The 14583-nt window shown below is 48.0% G+C and overlaps 1 protein-coding gene across 11 annotated transcripts in view; it reads left to right on the top strand.

Annotated features, from left to right (window-relative positions):
• eps15l1a (epidermal growth factor receptor pathway substrate 15-like 1a) overlaps positions 1-14583 on the top strand; it is a 332219-nt gene that overhangs the window by 278775 nt on the left and 38861 nt on the right. For 6 of the 11 annotated variants that reach the window (XR_010957886.1, XM_067968026.1, XM_067968028.1 and 3 more), the window contains exon 23: positions 12322-12527. The exons of 2 other annotated variants lie outside the window; for them this stretch is intronic. Coding sequence is in view for 8 of the 9 variants with exons in the window: in XM_067968026.1 (XP_067824127.1) it covers positions 12322-12527 (206 nt within the window). In the remaining variant the exon portion in view is untranslated. The remainder of the gene's footprint in view (positions 1-12321; positions 12528-14583) is intronic. 3 more of the 11 variants (XM_067968034.1, XM_067968032.1, XM_067968033.1) reach the window with 2 other exon arrangements.

Below are 14583 nucleotides of genomic sequence, written 5' to 3' on the forward strand. Positions count from 1 at the left end.
TCCCTCGCGCGCGCCCTCCCCCCCCGCGCGCGCCCTCCCCCCCCCGCGCGCGCCCTCCCCCCCCGCGCGCGCCCTCCCCCCCCGCGCGCGCCCTCCCCCCCCGCGCGCGCCCTCCCCCCCCGCGCGCGCCCTCCCCCCCCGCAGCGCGCCCTCCCCCCCGCGCGCGCCCCTCCCCCCCCGCGCGCTGCCCCTCCCCCCCCCCCCGCGCGCGCCCTCCCCCCCCTCCCTCCGCGCGCATGCCCTCCCCCCCCCCCAGCGCGCGCCCTCCCCCCCCTCCCGCGCGCGCCCTCCCCCCCCCCCGCGCGCGCCTCCCCCCCCCCCCCCCGCGCGCGCTCCTCCCCCCCCCCCCCCGCGCGCGCCCTCCCCCCCCCCCCGCGCGCGCCTCCACCCCCCCCCCCGCGCGCGCCCTCCCCCACCCCCGCGCGCTTAGCCCTCCCCCCCCTCCCGCGCGCGCCCTCCCCCCCCCCCCCGCGCGCGCCCCTCCCCCCCCCCCCCCCCCCGCGCAGCTAGTCTCCCTCCCCCCCCCCCCCCCCCTCCGCGCGCGTTGAGCCCTCCCCCCCCCCCGCGCGCGCCCTCCCCCCCCTCCCCACGCGCGATCGCCCACTCTCCCCCCCCCCCGCGCGCGCCCTCCCCCCCCCCCCGCAGCAGCTGACCCTCCCCCCCCCCCCCCCCCAGCGCGCGCCCTCCCCCCACCCCCCGCGCGCGCCTCTCCCCCCCCCCCACCCCCCCGCTGCGCGCCTCTCCCCCCCACGCGCGCGCCTTCCCCCCCCCCCCGCGCGCGCCCTCCCCCCCCCCCCCCCCCCCGCGCGCCCTCTCCCCCCCCGCGCGCCTCCCCTCCGCCCGCTCTCTCTCGCCTCTCTCCTCCCTCCGCTCTCGCGCTCTCTCCCTCCCCCCCCCCCGCCCGCTCTCGCGCTCTCTCCTCCCCCCCCCCCGCCTACGCAACACAAAATTTAACATGCTCGTACTGCGGACAGTTAGTACGGCAAATAGGCTTGAAGGCCTTTATTGCAAGCCGAGTTGGAGTACAACGGTAAGGAAGTCTTGTTGCAATTGCGTAGGCACACCTGTGGTACTGTGTGCAGTTTTGGTCTCCTACCTAAGGAAGGATATATTTGCCTTTGGGGCGGTTGCAACGAAGGTTCACTGGATTGATTCCTGGGATGAGAGGTTTATCCTATGAGGAGAGATTTAGTAGAGTGGGCCTATACTCTCTGGAGTTTAGAAGATGAGGTGATCTCATTGAAACATATAAGATTCTGAGAGGGCTTGACAGGGTAGATGCTGAGAAGTTGTTTTCCCCCGGTTGGAGAGTCTTGAACGAGGGGACATAGTCTCCGGATAAGTGGTTGGACATTAGGACTGAGATGAGGAATTTCTTCATGCAGAGGGTTGTGAATATTTGGAATTCTCTACCACAGAAGGGCTGAATATATTCAAGACTGAGATCGATAGATTTTTTAGACTCTAAGGGAATCGCGGGATATGGGGATCGGACGGGAAAGTGGAGTTGAGGTCAAAAATCAGTCATGTTCTGATTGAATGGCGGAGCAGGCTCAAGTGGCTGTATCGCCTACTCCTCATTTCTTATGTTCTCTTCTCTTTCCCCCCCATCCTCTCTTTCCCCCCCCATCCTCTCTTTTCCCCCCCCCATCCTCTCTTTCCCCATCCCCATCCTCTCTTTCCCCCCCATCCTCTCTTTCCCCCCCCATCCTCTCTTTCCCCCCCCATCCTCTCTTTCCCCCCCCCATCCTCTCTTTCCCCCCCCATCCTCTCTTTCCCCCCCATCCTCTCTTCCCCCCCCATCCTCTCTTTCCCCCCCCATCCTCTCTTTCCCCCCCCATCTCTCTTCCCCCCCCCATCCTCTCTTTCCCCCCCATCCTCTCTTCCCCCCCCTTTCTTCTCTCCCCCCCCCCTTTCTTCTCTTCCCCCCCCCCATTTCTTCTCTTCCCCCCCCCCCCCCATTTCTCCTCTCCCCCCCCATTTCTTCTCTCCCCCCCCCCCCATTTCTTCTCTCCCCCCCCCCCCCCATTTCTTCTCTCCCCCCCCCCCCATTTCTTCTCTCCCCCCCCCATTCTCTTCTCTTCCCCCCCCCCCATTTCTTCTCTCCCCCCCCCCCATTTCTTCTCTTCCCCCCCCCCCAATCTCTTTCCCTCCCCCCCCCCCAATCTCTTTCCCTCCCCCCCCCAATCTCTTTCCCTCCCCCCCAATCTCTTTCCCTCCCCCCCCCAATCTCTTTCCTCCCCCCCCAATCTCTTTCCCTCCCCCCCCAATCTCTTTCCCTCCCCCCCCCCCCCAATCTCTTTCCTCCCCCCCCCCCCCCAATCTCTCTTCCCTCCCCCCCCCCCCCCCCCCCAATCTCTTTCCCTCCCCCCCAATCTCTCTGTAGTCGACTAGTCACTCAGCCAACTCTCCCTCTGTGTAGTGCGATAATTCATCAGTACTTGGAAATCCTGAAGTTTCAATATTTGGCGCTGTCTGGGATGTAGTAGTGACAGGTTCTGGTATTGGATAACTCAATACCAGAGAATCCAGACAACTGAATTCTCTGAATTAAAACCTCAATTGCTGTACCCTTAGTGCAATATGGAAGGTGTCTGCCAACCATTGTCTCGAACAAGCTGCCCAGTTACTGGTAACTGAGAGCAATCAAAGTGGTGCATTTTTTAAAGTCTGGAACTCAAGTAACTATTGCCGTTTCAAAATGTTTTTCTCTACTAAAACTTGAAGCTTGACTTGTGGTTTTGGTGTACCAATACGGTAAGGGTTAAAAGCTACTGTGGCTTTTCGGGTATTTGGGTACGTGCACTAAATAAGGATGTTTCAGCTAAGCTTGTGACAAACACTTCTTTCTCCACAGCAGTGGCTTGTGGCAAATGTTTTCAAGTAACTGACAAAAAAAAATTCAATTTTAAGATAACTGGTATAACCGTGTTTTTGTTTTGAACGTTTGTTATTTTTTGAGTGGTCCCTTTTTTCCTGACAGTTTTGTAAAGTTGTAACTCTTTCTTTTACAAGAGAGCAAATCATTTCAGCAAAAGATTTTATGGAAATTCCACCTGCTGTACCCATGTCCCCTGAGAGACGTTGCCCTTGTCCAGCGCATTGCTGTGTGACTTCAGAGTAAGAAAACCTGCAGAATCTGCAACCTGTGCTGCAGGAACTGAGGAAGGGGAGGGGTGAGGGCAATGAAGCTCACAAGCTAGAGTGCCACTTGTTACAGGAGCATGCTGCTGCTCACGGACTGTGATCCAGCGTGAAAGGCTGCTTTGAGAGAGAGAGAGAGAGAGAGAGGAAACCGCTGGATGGGAGGGTTACTTTTACTGTCTTACATTTTGTTACATCAAGAAACGTCACCATTCCAATCACTGCTAGTTTTCCTCCACATGTTCCCCCCCCCCCCCCCCACTCCACCACACCCCCTCCAATTCTGAATCTTCACTGTTAGGCCCACCCACTGAATCAGTTTCCTTGTCTGGTCTCACTCTCACTCTCTCTTGTGCGCCCACCCTCAGCTTCTGTTCGCATCTTCCCGGATTCCTAGGCTCACATTTTCTCCCTCTTCACTTGCGAGCTCTCCTCTCCCTATTCGGCCTTTCGCTTGCCGCCTTGCCTTCATGTTTTTCCACGCTTGCCTTCTTTTGCATGTTTAAAGTAATGACCTCAGTAATGAGAAAAGCAATCCTGCGATGCGCACAATTTAAAAAGTACTTGTTGGGCATAAGTAGATCTTTGTTCCACTGTGGAAAAAGCTCAGGTTTGTGACAAACACTGCCAGTAAGAGGGAGGCTCACAACAGGCTTCTCAGCTTATCATCCTGTTATCTTTGCCATCAGACCATAGGGTGATAAAGCACCCATGTACTCAAGCATTCGCGATCTCAATCATTTTTGTTTTGTTTTCCCCCTTCACAGTTATATTGGCATTCTGTGTACCTTTTGACTGTATCTCACAAGAAGTGTGTTGCAATCCACTACAATTGTGCAAAATAGTCACGGGGGCCGTATTTTCACAAGCAAAGTTTGGATTCAACACCGAACAGTTTTTCTCTACCAACACTTGAGCGTAGGTTGTGTGTCAGCCAAGATCTGGCTGGTGTTTCAGGTGACTGGTCAGTGGCTAATTCCAGTGTAACTTGCAAGGAAAAGGATCTTTTTTTAAAAAAACCTACGAATGTTGATCTGAAAATGCATTAGTCATCATCAAGGCTCATCAGCCACCCCATTAAATCCAGCTGTGCTGTGACACAATACTATACATTTATATCAGATTGTTAGCACATAAATGCTGCATTAGCAGCTGGTGAGCAGCCAAGAATGGTCCTGCGTGTCAAAAAAAGGTTGGCAACATAGCTGTTGGTGTAAATAGTGATTGTGAATTAACTATTATGTACTAGAGTCTCTTTTTAATCAAAAAAATGAATGTAGGAATGATCTAGGGCACTAAGTTTCCTGGCAGCATTGGTATTTTTTTTATCTCGCTCTTCCCCCATTTCTCCCACCCCCTTTTCTCACTTCCACTCCTGGAGGTGCTGGTTTATGCAGTACCTCCCCAAGTGATCATTCTTAATGTGTGAGCCTAATTAGTTAGCCTCAGCAGGCTATTCAACAGGTGCATCACAACTAAACCTGATGTACTCCGATTGCATCTATACACCCATTCCCAGCCGGAGCACTGTCCTCAGTTTACGCGCTCCCAGCAGGAGCACTGTCCTCAGTTTACACAGTCCCAGCAGGAGCACTGTCCTCAGTTTACACAGTCCCAGCAAGAGCACTGTCCTCAGTTTACGCGCTCCCAGCAGGAGCGCTGTCCTCAGTTTACGCGCTCCCAGCAAGAGCGCTGTCCTCAGTTTACGCGCTCCCAGCAGGAGCGCTGTCCTCAGTTTACGCGCTCCCAGCAGGAGCGCTGTCCTCAGTTTACGCGCTCCCAGCAGGAGCGCTGTCCTCAGTTTACGCGCTCCCAGCAGGAGCGCTGTCCTCTCCTCACATCCACATATGTATTTTGCAGTAGAAGTCACTGGGTACCAATGAGGAAAGGGAACTAGGGCCTGATTGATTTTTTTAATCCCATAACTAGCCCAGGGAAACTGAGGCAAATTTTAGCACCATTAGTGCTGCTAAAACTGAGGGGTTAACTTGGCATAAACCAGGGATTGACACTAAGATGTCTTTGGCCTGAATGGCTCAGTACTGCACTGGGCATAATTGTATCCACTGAATTAGCAGGGAAGCCCAGTGTGACATTTCCATTCTCCATACCAGCCACTCTTCAATGTAAAGTGGTTGAAGGATAGTTTAACTGTTGTCTCTAGGTGGACATTGCCATGAGTTTGGTTGACTGAGCGGCTACTTTGGTTTGACTCGTGGTGTTTCACATCTAGTTGCCGATAAGGTTAGCAGTATTGAAGTGGAAGACCATTTTTGTTTATGTAGTAGAGTTGGGGAACTGCCTGGGCTAACCGGTATTCATTGTTAGAATCTAGGGAGTGTGTGCATCCAGGATAATTAAAAGCATGATTTATAAACCTTTAATTGTTGGGTTTTCTCTTTACTTTGAAGAGGCCTTCAAGTACTTCACACAATGGTATCATTGGGCTTGTGTCCCATAGTGCAGTATCTGTAATTGTGCCTCGAGAGGTAGTCTCCAACCTGAATTAGTATGTTCCAGGTGGCATCAGCTTGTACCATACACAGACCACTGAACTTCCCATTTCTTGGTCAACCTGTAGGATGGACATCACAAGTCATTGATGCCCTTCAGTACAACAATCCTACAGTAAGGGTCTGGAGCAATAGACGGTAGCTACAAATGAAGCCATTTATAATTTAAGGCCACTCTCATTGCAGACGATGACTCTAATTCACTCGGGCTGTGCTGTTTCTGTCTTTGATGCCGTATGAATCCAGAGATTAGACGTTGTAATGAGGGACACATTCTGTGTAGGGAGGAGAGCCAGCTTCAGTTACTTGCTGTGAATTTACCATGACCGTAGTTTCTGTTCATTTCCTTGCCTCTTACCGCACAATCCGGGGGCCAGTTTATTACCCCACTCAATCTGTCAGCCAGATCCCTGCCGTCCAAAAATACATCAAAACAAAACTAACAGAAAGATCTGAAGAGATATTGACGGGTGTGCCGTAAGGAGATAAATTAAAGAAGTGAGAAATGTTGCAAAAGCCATCTGAGAAAATTACCGGATGAGGTTCAAGGTCTGAGCTACTCCAACATGACTGTGTGTATGTGAAGAGGAGTAAACGAGCACAAGCTCATTCATACCCAGATTAGGTGGAAAATGGTATCAATTTGCTTTTGACACCACTTGCCGCCGGCTGTGTTTTAACCTGTAAATGTGGTTTAAAAAGGGTCTTGCGTCATAATGTGGGATAAAATGAAGGCTCGTATTTATAGAGCACCTCATCAATTCTCTCAAACATCCAGCAGCACTACACGTTCAGTGAAACACTTTGAAGAGTAGTAGACAAGCATGACAGCCATTTTGCAAACAGCAAGATCCTACAAACAGCAATCAGGTGAATGACAAAGTTAATTTTTTTTGCTGGTGGTTGAGGGAGGAATGTTAGCCCGGGCACCGAGGGAACTTCCTGCTCTTCTTTGAATAAAGCCATGGGATCTTGGAACAGGCACGTCGAACTTTTCTTTAACATTTCATCTAGAGGATGGCGAACTTGTAAGGATTCAGCACTCCCTCAGTACCGGACTGGGGCTGTCACTATATACAGATTGGTTTAAAAATGTTGCTTACCGTGGTCAGAATTGGTGCAAGCTGCATCAATCGATGGTTTGTACCAACATCTGTTTCTGCCCTCTGATGTGTTTCGATGCATTTCTTAAAACAAGGTAAACACCCACTCGTCCCCCTTTTCTCCCCCCCCCCCCCCACCCCCCCACTGGTCCTGCACCAACCGTGACCAGGTAGGTGCCTTACTGCTACATTTTCTAACCTTTGCCCTTTTGCTGCGAGATGGCGCTCTTATCAACACAACAACAATGTGCATTTATATTAGGCGGAAGGAGCTTTTATATTACAGCCCAGGTTTTGGCAAAGCCTTGCAAGACATGCTGTCACTCTACACGTGAACCAGCATCAAATTGCACTCCAAAGGAACCTTCCACTTGACCACAGCCCCGTTGCTGCCAGAGCAACATTCTTGCCAGCCACAGTCAGACCGGTTTGTGGGAGGGGGACAGGTTCCTAAGATCAGTTTTACCTTTAGCCTCTGGCAGTTTGGAACTCGCAGTGGAAGATGATTATAAAAAAGGCTGACGTGTAACATCTCAATGGATGGTTTGTCCACATGCTGCTTTTTTGCTTATACTTATTTAGGAAGTGATTTTTCTTTTTCCTCTTGGTGCAGGATGTATGTGCTGGGAATAGAACACTTTTCCACTAGCTTGCCTTTGTGCCAGCTATAGCACAGGTTAGATACAGAGTGATGTTTCCTCTACCGTGGCTTGGCAATGTGCTTTAACTCCCCAGCCTTGCAGCAGCATCCCTTACAGTACGCTGACATTTCCCACACCAACTATCATTGTGACCTCTCTGCAAAAGCCTGGAAATTTAGAAATAATTTGTACCTAGCTTTGCAGTATGAATTTACATCCTCTAGATGCTAGGTTGAGAATGTCCCAAATCATTTCACTTGGGACCCTTGTTACTAATGAGAAGTGATCATCCTATCAGTTTGGGATGGAATTAAACTCTGGCCCTAGGGGTGGAAGGGCAGTGATCCAATTAACTGGCCAACCTTATCTTTTAAGCTCCCACAATGCCAAGATACTTTGTGACCAAAGTTAGCAACAGAATGGCCTGCATTGCTCTGGTTTCTCTTGGTGTTGGAGTGCCCGTTCAGAACAAACTGAAGACAGCATCACTGGTAACAACACTATTTAATTGCCCAAGCATTTAGTGGAGGACCCTATATTGGCTCTTTTAAGCCACAGAATGATAGTCATTTATCACGTTAGATGTTTCCACAGTGACTGCAGTCCTTGATTTCGTGCTTGCTGTCTCAGTGATATAACGGCCACTTGGGCATGAGGTGCTGGCGGGTAATCATCATCTGTTGAACAGTAAGAAGTCAGTGCCTGCCGGAGAACAGGGTAATGAATCGTTGAGAAAAGAACAACCTGTAAATTAAAATTAAATGGGTGTTTACTGTGTTAAACTCGCATTTGTCTTTTGGGGGAAATAAACTGTGTGCCCACTAACTGAAGCCAATTTCTGGTCGATAAGTTGTACTCTTATTTGTTGGCATTTTGGTAAATTTCCTGTAACTTCTGGAGTATTAAACGATTGAGAATCATAAAAAAGCGCTTCATGTTGTGACTCTGTGGGCCAAATGGCCTCCTTCCGTGCGGTATCCTTTCTATGATTCTTATACACCCGCACTTACGGTGAGTCTTCTACTGTTTATAAACAAACTGCTATATTTTTTTTGTTGTAAAACTGGCATTGTATTTCCTTTTTCTCCCCCAACTAATTTTCTTCTGTTCCCCTCCTCTCCCGTTATGAAAGCATTGACTCATTGCTGAGGTACAGTTAATTGGGTGCTGGATGCCAATTCATGTGTGAGCCCTGTCAGTAAGTATTGACGGACTATTCAAGGTCATCACAGCTGAGCATGAATCCAACCTCACCCAATGTCCAGTCATCCGCACTTCCAGCCGGAGCCATCAAATATTGATCAGGAGTGGGAACGTGAAGATTTTCCTCCCTCCCTCAGAGGCACTGAGGCCAATTTTTAAACGCCGAGCTAGCAGATCCTTTAATCAGCAATAACCTTTTGACATTTGCAGAGCGAGCTATAAACTGAATTTTAAGGTGTCAAAAAGTTACCAAAGGGGCTGTACATACAAAGTTGGGACCCTGGGTAATTCACTCTAAATGCCATGTTAAACATTAAACGTTCAATAGAGAGAGGTCATTAATAATTGTTACCGAATTTGCTTTTAACGGCTCTTTTTTTTTGTAGATGATCTTATGGTCTGACATCCCTTGAGGCTTTGTGTACTCTGCATGAGTTAAAAGCATGTGTTTATCATGGTTTTTCACAGAACGTTGAACCAGTGAATTCTCCTGTATGACTCTCCGTAATCGGGTGTCATATCTTAATCTGTTACACTGTGTGGATAACTGAACAAAATCAAAATCTTAACAGAATTTGCTCTTTCGTTCTGAATAATTAATATTTCTTACTATTGTTTTCAGTGACTGTTTAAAAATTTGATATTGAGTAAAATGATTTTTTGTAAAAATCTGCAGCGAGCATTTCTAGTGTGTTTATGCACAGTTCAAAAGGAGCAGTTTAACCACTTTCACAATGAGATTTTCAAACACTTGCGGCTTAGAGCACATTATAGTAGGTACTATAGAGCCGTGTGACCCCACCCCTGCTGCTTTCGTTTACTGAGGAAATAGTAATGATTCTTTTCTGATCTACAAATATACTGTTTATTTAAGGATTTGTTTAATGTTTTGTGCAACTTCCAGCTTGTGTGGTCTGCACAAGTTCAGTCCGTATTGCAATTAAAAATAGTCCCACAATTGCTGTTTCAGAAGTGTTTCCACGATATGTTAAAATGTGTGGTAATGGTACCCTCTTACTTTCCCACTGTGTTTGTGATGATTGGCTGTGATTATTTTGACTCTGCATCTTTGCCTTCTGTTGGAGGAACCCATGACCCAATCTCCCCTCAGCAGATGAAGGAGATGACTGGTTTTAAAAGCAATTTTAAGTGTACCATCAGCTGCATGGTGCCTATCTGAATGATTCTTGTTTAGTGATTGAGTTAATGCAATCAGTCAGTACACTGTCACGCTTTGCGTGTCAGTGCTGGTGTGGGCTAATGCTTGTATAAAACTTTATTGATCTTTGCTATGTTTTCCCTCTGAGACGACAGGATTATACACGAGTTTATTGCCGATGCAAGTGGAGACCGTTTCCTTGGGTTAGCCTCCGTTGACTGTTTGAATCGAGTCTGCCCAACGACTGTTAATTTTTAATTGGGTTTTGCTTCCCTATGTTATAAGTTTCTCTCTGAGAGTGTGCTTCAAAATGAGTCAGTCCTGACAAAACAACCTCAAAGGTGCTATTGAAATGATTGGAAGCTTCCTTCCTATACAACGGCCGTAATACTCTGATACCATAGAAACTGTCGTGGTGCTTTGATTGTGAATAGCAGCTGCCTTCCCAAACATGGTCTCCAACACCATGGCCTCACAGGCAGCATCACGGTGCTCACACTTTTTACTGTTTCATTGCCAATTTGCTCCCTCCTGTTGTGAAAGTGTTGACTTTCTGTGGTACAATCTTTCTGTGTTAGCGTCTTGACATTGAGTGTCGACAGGCTATTCAACTGCAGGGTCTTCATAGCTGAGCACCATCTTATCTCTGCCCAATATCCACAATGCGGCTTTGCAGCAAGGGTTGCTGTTTGACCATCAGGTGCAGAAACCTTGCCTTTCTACTGCCTATTCCAGGGAGCATCTACTGCTGCTCTGGCTTAGATCAGCTAAGTCTGTATTAAGCGGGCACTGAATCTGGGATCTTCCTGGTCTTTGTGGCTTACCCACTCGCTGGAGAAACTTGCTGAGCCACTTGAGGGAGCAAGTTCAGTCTCACATTTGCTTGGGAGGAATGCTTCTATTCATTTCTAAAAGATCCAGAAGAGATTAGGATTTTTTTTTAAAGAATTTACTTTATCCCCCCTCCCCCTCCATAACACTCACCAAGCTGCATTAGGAGGGTGGGTGTGTCACTGGAAAGACCACTCTTAAACTGGCACAGGCATACGCAAGAGCTGTCCATGATCACTTCCCCCACACGTACACACACTTTCCCCCTCCCCTTTTCTGGAGGAGCCCCTGGCCTCTGCATGTCACCTCTCCTGTATGATGGGCCTTGGATGAGCGTCTCAGCCCACACCGATTGACATTCTGCCCCTCCTGTGCCAAAATGTGTTGATTGCTAATGTGCTGCTCTCCTATGATGTCATTTTAAAAAAAAGCCTTCTGTCTAATAGGAAAAAAAAACTGTGTAGCTCCCTTTGCCTAAGTGAGGTGTGTGAGGTTCTCATTCTTTTGATGCTGCATGTTTTGATTCCAGGCAGCAACTCACTTGGACGACCTCGCTGATTGCAACATTTTGATTGAAATATCAGGGCGCTGTGCACCCTGACAGTAATGCAGTGCTATTAACGGATGGAACTCACCGGCCCATGTGATAGTGAAACAAATGGAAATGACCCTCTTAACACCTTTCGGTCCCTGCAGATAATTAGCATCTCCAACCTTTTTATGGGTTAAATTTGCAAATGTCTATCTTGTGTTTAATCCTGTTTTAAAAAAAACCTTGCCCACTCTATCTTGGGAGAAGTGATATGCAGAATGATTTGAGCAATAACATACACCTGTATGTACTGCACCAGGGAATCATGGGTAGGTCAGCCACTCTCGCTCTCTGCTACAGTACAGGTGCAAGTATGTCATTGACGTTCGATCATACCTTTGTAAATTCTAAACAGTATCCCTACTCTTCCAGTTGGCAAGTCGGTATAAAAAGATATTGCTGTTTCAAAATGTTGTCAGGCCTGACTGGAAGCAGCATAGTGCAAAATGTAAATCTCGCCCCCAGGCAATCTGCAATCACGATTCCAACTGTAACATTCGGCCAGTTATAACGGCGTATTTTTCTCAGGTATGATCGAATAGGAAATAACATTTCCTGTGGTTCCATTTTCTAAAAGACAGATTAACCTCTTCACCACCATTTAAGCAAGGTACCACCTGGATCTCACTGATCCGCTTTTCACTTTGCAATTTGATTCCCTTTGGCTTGCACCAAGAGCAAAAGTTTTCCGCATTTGTGTGCGGTTCTCCAACTGGAGTTTCTGCATAACATGCAATGGCCACTCCTACCCCTCCATTATCGCTGCTCTGAGTCAGTGACCAGGAGGTGTGCAGAAGCAGGCTGGAGAAAATATATCCTGTGTACTTGTTTGATGCTTCCCACAGCTGAGATTGGGAGCATAGCAGAGCAGTGCATTGGAGTTGTTAGTGTGCTGCACTTCATACAATCATACAGCACAGAAGGAAGCCATTTGGCCCATCGTGCCTGTGCTGGCTTTTTGAATTACTTATCCTCCGAATCCTAACTAAATTCAAACATGTCTATCGGTATCGCAGCTAATAGCAAAAGCCCAAAAAAAAGGCAAATGATGATAACCTAGTGCCTTTGGTGAAGGGGTTAAAGGCTGACTTTATCTCCTGGTGGGAAATAATTCTGTTCTTTCTAAACTTTCCAGGTAAAAGTACCCCTGTAAACAGGCCTGGCTCGGCCGACTCTGTCAAGTCCCACGATCCTTTCCAGCCCTTTGGCGCTGATGACGGTGACCCGTTTCAAAGTAAAAAGAGGCTCGGTGACCCGTTCAGCGGTAAAGATCCCTTCACGCCTACTTCCTCAAGTAAAACTTCTAAAGACTCTTCTTTGGGTTTTGCAGACTTCAGCTCTGTAAGTTGAGATCAGTGATACTCTGTGTCCACAATCACCCCCTCCCGTCCCCCTCCCCCACTCTGTGCTAGTATGATCATTCTACTAAAGCCTACAACTGGACACCTCACCAGCTTCTCTTGCCATTCTTTTGGAAATCATGCTAGCCATTTCTCCATAATAATACTGATCTCTTAAATATCTCTTGCCCTTTCCTCTCTTTCTGTCTAACATAGTGGAGAAAAAAAATTCTTCTAACCAGTGGCCAACCTGATAATGACAGCTAGCAGCCTTTCCAAAAATAAAACGCTCAAGATGGGCATAGTGGGGGAAAGTAATTCAGTAATCATTGGCAACCGCCCAATAAAACATTGGCAAGGGGCTAACTGGTTCCAGGCAGCGTGAAGCTGGATATGATGACTGTTATGACGCTGTCATAGACTGGATTGAAGTGTTTATTTTGGTGCTGTCCAAGGTGACCATCCTTTCCAAATAAACTTCATCCAGAATAGATGTACCACCAAGGCCTTTGGCCAGCACATACTTTGGTTGGTGGCTGGGTGTTAAAATTTCTTTCTTTTCCCCCCCTCCACCCCCAACCCCCCCCCCCCATCTCCCCACCATGCACTACTTGAGACAATGGACCTGATTCTGCTTCAGTGCAATTGCCTCCTGTAATATTCAGCTGGTGCATGCGAGGCTTTGATGATGAATTGGATTTTTTTTTAACCTGTGCCAACAGTATCACTACTCAGCTCTCAGTCCTGAGTGTATTGCGCGTGAACTTGGTGTGCATCAGTGTCTTCTCTTTGTATATATTTAAGTTCTTTATAAAGCTAGTGAACTGTCATGTTACGAGTGAACCATGAACTGAATCAAGCCAATGGAAAACATGGGATGGGTTTCAGTGGGTTTGGGCCGGGTTCAGCGCTCTACCACAATAGGCCAATGCAAGCCTTTCAGTTGGGAATCCATGCCATGTTTTTTATGTTGGTTCAGTCGTTGCAAGTATTCTTGGTACCTCTGTTTCTTTGTCTTTTAAGAGGTTGTACTTGTTACTGATGTTTGCCATCTAGCCAAAGCTAGAGCTTGCTTTGCCGCTGTGTTCCAGTAGTGTAGTGTACGCTGCATTTTTTTGGTGTTTGTCGAGTCATATGTTGTCAACAGTTTAACATGAAGGCAAATGGACAAAATAAATTATATACAGTTATAACATTGAACTCAAATGACCAGTTCTGAAAGAGAAGTCCTCATTCATCATTGCCTGCTTGCTTGGTTTGTACTTGACTGATGCCCCCACCCCCCCCACCCCCAAAAGGGATGTGCTGGTATTCCCATTTGTGGACTCGGGGATATCATCATCCATGTTGAGTGGTGTTATTCACTTTCCCTTTGCAAGAAAGTTTTAAAATGTGATCATCCTGATGGGTAACTCCCTCCCCCCCCAAACTTAAACGCCTTGCCTTTTTCGCCTGTTCTGTCTTAAAAGCAGTAACATGCTGGGGTGTAGATCCACGGATATCAGTAATCTGCATGTTTGAGCTTAGACAGTGAACGGAGGCAGGCTATTTAAGTGAAGGTACATTGCTGCTGAGCATGATCGTGCCACAAGATAGATATGGATGGGGATAGATATTAGTTTATCCACTGAACTCGATAACCACCTGTTCCATTACTGGTACACTGTGGCTGCAGTATCTACGATCTAGAGGATGCACTGTAGCAACTCACAAAGGTTGCTACCACTGAGCAGGACGAGCAGCAATGTCATGGAAACACTATCGCCTCCAAGTCACACACCATCCTGACTTTAACATATATTGCCATTCCTTCATCGTCACTGGGTCAATATTCTATACCTAACAGCTTTGTGAGAGCATCATCAGCACAATGACTTCCATCAGAAGGCCAACATCACCACCACCTCGGGGCAACAAGAATTGGCAATAAATGTGGCATTGCGAGTGTGACCCACGTTCTGAGAGTAAATAAAGAAAATCCAGAAAAAATCCTGCCGTTATCCTTTCACAGCATCCAACTGTTTCTTAAATGATTCCATGGCTTTAGCTTCCACCAC

The sequence above is a fragment of the Heptranchias perlo genome, chromosome 29, assembly GCF_035084215.1.
Source record: "Heptranchias perlo isolate sHepPer1 chromosome 29, sHepPer1.hap1, whole genome shotgun sequence".
Lineage (NCBI taxonomy): Eukaryota > Metazoa > Chordata > Chondrichthyes > Hexanchiformes > Hexanchidae > Heptranchias > Heptranchias perlo.